Genomic DNA, 7500 nt, shown 5'->3' on the forward strand with positions numbered 1-7500 from the left:
AGCTGTGGTCGCTCTTCTTACGATCCCCGAGGCGGAGAAGTCGCCGTTGATGTCGGAGTTCCAGTCCCAGATCTCGTCCAATCAGGAGCTGGCGGCCATCTTTGATTCGATCCAGAGGGATTCCAGCTCCGCCAACATGGAGTCGATGGACACCAGTTAAAGAGACGGACTAACAAGTATCCCACAATGCAACAGGGCACCACGCAGCTGCTGGAGCGCTAACCCTGCAGCATGTTTCATGACAACAGGACTCAAACACACACACACACACACTCGTAGTGACACACCCTCTCCTAGCGATCGATCGTCCCATGATGCATTGCACTGAAATCAGCTGTTGGAAAAGAAAGACAGAAGACTGACGTACGGCTCACACACTCAGACAAAAAGGACAAAAACAAAGAACAAAAAAAAAATACTCAAAGAAAAGTTACACGAGGCTTGGAAGCTCCTCCCACTTCCTATTTGTTTTTCTAGCGAGGTCGTCTGATTGGCTGATGTCCTTGTTCATCATCATTCTTCTTTTTTATTTTGTGTTTCTTTTCTTTTTTTCTTAACGTTATTCCAGAAAGTTCCTCGGGTACTGTTACCTGATTGGCTGCTGCTGAGTGACTGACAGTTGGCGTGTTATCTAAACTGACCAATGGGAAAACGGGCTTTCCTGCCTGAGGCTGCAGTGACCAATGGGAGAAGGGCTTGCTATGGGTTATTTTGTTTTTTTGCGAATGATAGAGAAACCGGCGCGTCGATAAAAAGGGGCGGGGTTTTTACTGTTTGTGGACCAATCAGATTTTTTGTTTTCTCCTGGTTCGGTAGCCCCGCCCTCCAGAGTGGCGAGGAGAGCTTATTGGACCAGGTTCAACCTGACCAGACCCGATTGGATGATACAGATGACCTGCGTGGCTGTTGCCATGGTGATACAGTGTGTGTGTGTGTGTGTGTGTGTGTAAAACGATGTAACAATATTCTGACGGGCCTGTCTGTTCGCGGGCTGTTTTAAACCGGTTCCAGCCGGTTCAGTCTGGTCACTACTGGTTTGGTTTTAATGTGTTCTAGTATATTTTGATTCGGTTCAACTGGGTCCAGTCTGGTTTCATCCGGTCCGGTCTGGTCAGGATTATCCGCTGTTGTTTATCGCCCATGAAAAATAAAAAGGTCCATTTCTGCCTGCCTTCATTCTCTGACCTCTGTCGTCTTTCTTCACACGCCCTTTAACCTCCCAGTGCTCCCAGTTTGAAGGCTCTGAAACCAACTCTCTCCTCATTAACAAGATTCTTAAGATCAGAGTCAGCTGCTGGTCCGTCCACCAACTCAGTCACATTCCATCATTTATAAGACGTAAAAGGAACCGAATCCAAGTCCGCTTGACCACAGCGTGCCGGATGTGAAAACGCCTTCAATATGCAGTCAAGTCACCGTTTATATCAGAGGTTATTTATCCTCTGCTGGACGACCACTCAGGTTAAACTCCATCATTTGATCCCTAAAAATCAAATCTATAAATGTTTAAATTCACACTTTGTGCTGTAGTTTTCATGTGTACCACCAGAGGGCGGCAGAGCACAGGCTTCATGTTACAGCATCAAGTAGAAATAAAAATCAAATGTGTCTAAATGATCTTCACCTGAGAGTCTGAGTTCAGGGTTCACTGATGTTTTTCTGCCCTGAGCTGAGTCTGTCAGGCATCAATAAAGAGCTGTCAACCTGAGAGTCTAAACTCAGGGTTGATCTCATACACAGATAAGATTTCAAACCCATCAGGAGTTCCAAGCTGTCCTCTGATTGGCCGCTTCATTGAGGCAGAAAGTCATTAAAGAGCAAACAAAAAAGCGTGTGATGCTCGTCCGTCTGGTTGCCTAGCAACGCCTGAATTGATGAGTTTGTATCGCAGCCTGGCTGATCATTGACATGCTGATGATTTTCCGTCTTTGAGGTTCAGTAATGTATTCCGTCCTGAAGCACGGCGGCTGCGTGAAGAGGCAGTGTCAGAAAGCCTTTGAAAACAAAAGGTGGTGTTTGGTGATGGTTGAGGCGAACAAGAAGAAGAACGTTAAAAACCCTCTCTTCCACTTTAAGACCTTTTCTCATGACTTACAGCCCTCACATTATTCTTCTGGTTCACTCAGCACTTTTCAGACCCCTCATTGCAGCAGAGGTGTTAAAACCTCGCTGCTGCCCCCATGTGGACAAAACCTTTTTTTTTCCAGATTAAAAGCCTCCAAACTTTGATTCTCTGGAGTTTAAAAAGCTCGGGGTGAGTCGGGGTGTGTGTAACAAACACAAACGTTTATTAAAAGATCATCCGTGTGGAATAAAAAGGGGCTCTATCTGCATGCATGTTGGTTGCCATGGTAACGTGTGAATTCTGGATGTGCTGTCTCCATAGATATGAAGATCTAAATTTATGGCTGCTCGCCGTGACCCTTCAGAGTAAAAGTACGGATGAAAACTAAATTACACTAAAATTATTTTCAAAATAAAACATGACTTTGACTGATATAATTATTATGTTCACCAGCCAATCACAGCACTGACATATAGAGACAGACAACCAGACACACTCACATTCAAACCAGGAACCTCCTCACAGAGAGACTCCCGTCAGACGGGGATTCAAACCAGGAACCTCCTCACAGAGAGACTCCCGTCAGACGGGGATTCAAACCAGGAACCTCCTCACAGAGAGACTCCCGTCAGACGGGGATTCAAACCAGGAACCTCCTCACAGAGAGACTCCCGACAGACGGGGATTCAAACCAGGAACCTCCTCACAGAGAGACTCCCGTCAGACGGGGATTCAAACCAGGAACCTCCTCACAGAGAGACTCCCGACAGACGGGGATTCAAACCAGGAACCTCCTCACAGAGAGACTCCCGTCAGACGGGGATTCAAACCAGGAACCTCCTCACAGAGAGACTCCCGACAGACGGGGATTCAAACCAGGAACCTCCTCACAGAGAGACTCCCGTCAGACGGGGATTCAAACCAGGAACCTCCACACAGAGAGACTCCCGTCAGACGGGGATTCAAACCAGGAACCTCCTCACAGAGAGGCTCCCGTCAGACGGGGATTCAAACCAGGAACCTCCACACAGAGAGACTCCCGTCAGACGGGGATTCAAACCAGGAACCTCTTCACAGAGAGACTCCTGTCAGACGGAGATTCAAACCAGGAACCTCCTCACAGAGAGACTCCTGTCAGACGGGGATTCAAACCAGGAACCTCCTCACAGAGAGACTCCTGTCAGACGGGGATTCAAACCAGGAACCTTCCTTTATTTTTCCAGAATAAAATGTAGAACTTAAACATGATGAACGTTTGACCCGCCTTTGACCTTTAAGGTCAGCATGAGCAAGCTTCCGGAAAACGATGAAAGAAACTTTATTTAAATGTTTCTTTATAGCAACGTGGAAATGATGAAACGTTTTTCAGGTCTTTGCTTTACTTTTACTGAAGAAACACACACACACACACACACACACACACACACACACACACACACACACACACTGTTTACTACAGGCACAGATACAGCCTTGTGAAGCCACACCCAAACAGGAAGGAGTCACCCAGAATAGATTCACCCCCCACCCAGCCAGCTTCCCTTTCTCTCTCACACACACTTCCTCTATGTGTGTGTGTGTGTGTGTGTGTGTGTGTGTGTGTGTGTGTGAGAATCATCAACACGCTGCGACATGCTCAGCTGCTCTCTTGCACACACACAATAATTCAGTGTGTGTTCTGTAGTGTAAATGTTTTTAGGTATCCTCCAGATCTGAAAATGAAGCCGATGCCGAAGTGCAAGAAACTGCAGTTCCTCCGGCGTCCACTAGAGGCGGTCTGCAGAACCCAAGGACGCCCCGTCAGGTCTCATTTCAAATGTCCGGGCGAAAACAGTTTGGGTCTCTAGAGCTCACGTCTAATTTAAATAATGCGTCTGTGCAGTTTCATTCAGGAAGTAAAACTGAAAAAGTGGTGGTCCCTGTCGAGCTCTTTATGGCTAATCATTATTCATACATTTGCATAATTAGGGGCGTGGCTAAATGTATTTACAGGAAGAAGGCCCTCCTCAGCTCTTTGCCCTCTTCCAGTTTATTCAGAAATTATGTTGAGTGTTTCCAACATGGTGACCGCCGTCGTTGGACTTCAAAACGCCTCGCCAGAAACCAATGGGTGACATGACGTCCATGTTTTATACAGTCGATGACACTAAAGTCCTGTTATCAAAACATTAACTAAAGTCAAAGCCCAAAAGTCGGTTTGAACTGCTTCAAACAACCACACAAATAAAATCCAGGAAATATTAAATATCTGCCTTCGAATCGTTTTGAAACAGGAAACAAACAAATCAAGTACAAACACTTGAAAATGTTTGTACTGAGCAGGAAGCGGGAAGCAGCTGAGCGAGAGGCTGAAACGTCACAAGCAGTACATCCAGCAAGTGTAGACCTCCTTCAGAATAAAAGCATGACATTTTTCTAAAAACTTTAAGCAAATTGTTGGCAGTGACAAGATTTCAACTTCTTAGGAGTAATGAAGCGTATTTATTGTTAAATCTTCTTCTTCATCTATTTTTTTCTTTTGACTTTTTGAGACTTCCGGGGCTCCATACTATCCACAATACATTTTTCATACCTATATATTATTTTTTAAATCACACAAATAACAAAATCCTTCTCCTCGAGGTTTTATTTTGAAGGATAAAACAGGAAGCTCTTACGTTTAGCGCGTTGGAGCTTGACGTCAGCACGCAGCGGCAGCAGGAGGGAGCGGCTCTGGTCGAGCGACATCTACAGAGAGTGAGAGAGAGAGAGAGAGAGCAGCGGAGCGGACGGGTGGATGACTGTGAGTACCGCTTCCTTTCTCTCTTTCCTCTCTTTTTATCTTTTCCTCCTTTTTCTGTCTTTTATTTCCTCCCGCCATCACCTAGTTGTAGCTTAACCCGGGTTACATCCTTACGGGGGGGGGGGGGGGTAACGGGGAGGGGGACAGGCCGGTGCCGAGTCGAGCCGAGCTGGGTTGGGTTTGCGGAAGCGACCGGCGGACAGACAGACAGGCGGCCGGAGAGGCAGACAGACAGGAGCTCCGTTAATGATAATATACTGTTGATATGAGACACAGACAGGCAGCTGGGTAACAACATGGCGGTGTGTGTGTGTGTGTGTGTGTGTGTGTGTGTGTGTGTGTGTGTGTGTGTGTGTGTGTGTGTGTGTGTGTGTGTGTGTGTGTGTGTGTGTGTGTGTGTGTGTGTGTGTGTGTGTGTGTGTGTGTGTGTGTGTGTGTGTGTGTGTGTGTGTGTGTGTGTGTCTCTCTCTCTCTCTCTCACGCCCGCTCAGGTCTGTGTCTTTCAGCTCTACAGTTTTCTCTCCGGTGCTCCAGGAGGCAGCGGGGCCTGCTGCCAAAGCTGACCGTGTAGGGAGCGTTCAGAGGCGGCCTCAGAGCTGCGGAACCCCCGCTGCTCCTCCGGAGAAATAAGACAGGAAGTTACTTATTACATGCTGCGGAGTTAGGAGGAACCTGCCGGCCTGTCTCACTCTTTAACTACCTGTCTGTCTGACTGTAGTGTATAGACAAGGCTTGGTTTTATTCCTCTGCTGTTGTACTGTCAGCAATACACACACACACACACACACACACACACACACACACACACACACTCACTCTGAGTATTGACAGGCCCCACCTAGTTCTGGTTGACTCAGGGATCTGTGTGTTTGTGTGTCCATCTTTCTCCTCCAACAACTTTACTTTAGCAGATTAACATCGTGATGCATTCAGTGCCAGTTGGAAAAAGCAGAACGTAACACTGAATGTCATGTAAGGGGGTTAAACACAGAGTCTGTCAGATACCTCATCATCATATTGAGATTATTTAGACTTTATTGATTATTGATGATGTTTAAAGTCCAACATGACGGATGTAAACACCTGAAACACGTTTAGTTGGCGAGAACCAGAACTCTACACGACGCTGTAATGAGAATATCGCTCTTTATATCAATGTGACGTGTAGTTCAACAGAATCACAATCTGAACTCTGGCTGTGGTGTCAGGGTGGGTAGCCTGGGTTCGAATCCGGCCATTGGCGCCTTTCCCTTTCCCACATGTCATTTCTCTCTCTCCTCCCTGGAACTATCTGTCCTGTTTCTAAATAAAGGCAACAGAAAGCTCAAAATAAACCTGAAAAGAAGAAGAAGGTTTTTGTTGAGTCAACAGAACCATCTGATCTCTTTTTTCTAGAGTTCAGGTCAGATAAGTTTGATTAATCTGAAACCTGAGTGACGTAGACTGAAGTGTTTCTCACCGAGTTTTCACTCCTTCTTTAGTTTACTGCTTTGTAATGATTTCACCAACTACCTGTGACAGGTAAGAGCAGACGGACGCCATCAGCGACCAGCTGCTGAACACGGTGTTGCACACAGCAGCCCTCATCAAGTGGTGGAGACCCAACGCCCGCTTTATAGGACGATATGTCATGGCTGTGTGTCTCTGCTGCCCCCAAGTGGCCAACAAATCACTACATGCAGAACCTAATTTTCCCTTTTCAAACTGAGACATATGGTTTGACCTCTCGTGTGTCCTCAGAGTCGTTACGTCAACTGAGATTATGCAACACGATGGGAAAGGTTCAGGTGTGTGGACGCTCAGGAGGAGGAGCTACAGGGCAGGCTGGAGAGGGAGGTCCATGCGTATCGAACATATTTAGACTTTTGGAGACTTCTAGCTCGTCTTGCAGATCCCTGCTTCAGGCTGTGACTTCCTGTGAATCCCTGAACTTGTCCTGACTTGTTAAAGTGAGAGTACTGAGGCGGGTTTGTTCACACCTCCAGGCAATGAAATCCAAAACTAGTGATGCGTTCACTTACAGTAGGACAAATGAAACTCCAGATGGAAACTCCTTCCAGCTTGTCACCTCATACATACATATTATCTGATTGTAAATGTAGACGTCTTAAAGGAAGAACACACCACACAGATATGATTCATTTATGTCAACATTTTAGTTGTAGTTGTAGAATGTTCAGGGCGGTTGCTAAGGTGTTACATTGTAGTTGTAGAATGTTCAGGGTGGTTGCTAAGGTGTTACATTGTAGTTGTAGAATGTTCAGGGCGGTTGCTAAGGTGTTACATTGTAGTTGTAGAATGTTCAGGGTGGTTGCTAAGGTGTTACATTGTAGTTGTAGAATGTTCAGGGCGGTTGCTAAGGTGTTACATTGTAGTTGTAGAATGTTCAGGGCGGTTGCTAAGGTGTTACATTGTAGTTGTAGAATGTTCAGGGTGGTTGCTAAGGTGTTACATTGTAGTTGTAGAATGTTCAGGGCGGTTGCTAAGGTGTTACATTGTAGTTGTAGAATGTTCAGGGTGGTTGCTAAGGTGTTACATTGTAGTTGTAGAATGTTCAGGGCGGTTGCTAAGGTGTTACATTGTAGTTGTAGAATGTTTTGATCTTTGATGAACTTTAACATCTTTTTATTATTGAATGTTATCGGGTGGTTTG

The 7500-nt window shown here is 46.0% G+C and overlaps 2 protein-coding genes across 2 annotated transcripts in view; both read left to right on the forward strand.

Moving 5' to 3' along the window:
• cand1 (cullin-associated and neddylation-dissociated 1) overlaps positions 1-1176 on the forward strand; it is a 20504-nt gene extending 19328 nt beyond the window's left edge. The window contains exon 26 of the mRNA XM_061030378.1: positions 1-1176. This exon is cut by the window's left edge and continues 65 nt beyond it. Within this exon, the coding sequence (XP_060886361.1) occupies positions 1-160 (160 nt within the window). The 3' untranslated portion in view covers positions 161-1176.
• A 3611-nt stretch (positions 1177-4787) lies between these two features.
• LOC132956761 (ras-related protein Rap-1b) overlaps positions 4788-7500 on the forward strand; it is a 9764-nt gene continuing 7051 nt past the window's right edge. The window contains exon 1 of the mRNA XM_061030388.1: positions 4788-4847. The gene's annotated coding sequence lies outside the window, so the exon portion shown is untranslated. The remainder of the gene's footprint in view (positions 4848-7500) is intronic.

The sequence above is a fragment of the Labrus mixtus genome, chromosome 22 (genome assembly GCF_963584025.1).
Source record: "Labrus mixtus chromosome 22, fLabMix1.1, whole genome shotgun sequence".
Classification (NCBI taxonomy): domain Eukaryota; kingdom Metazoa; phylum Chordata; class Actinopteri; order Labriformes; family Labridae; genus Labrus; species Labrus mixtus.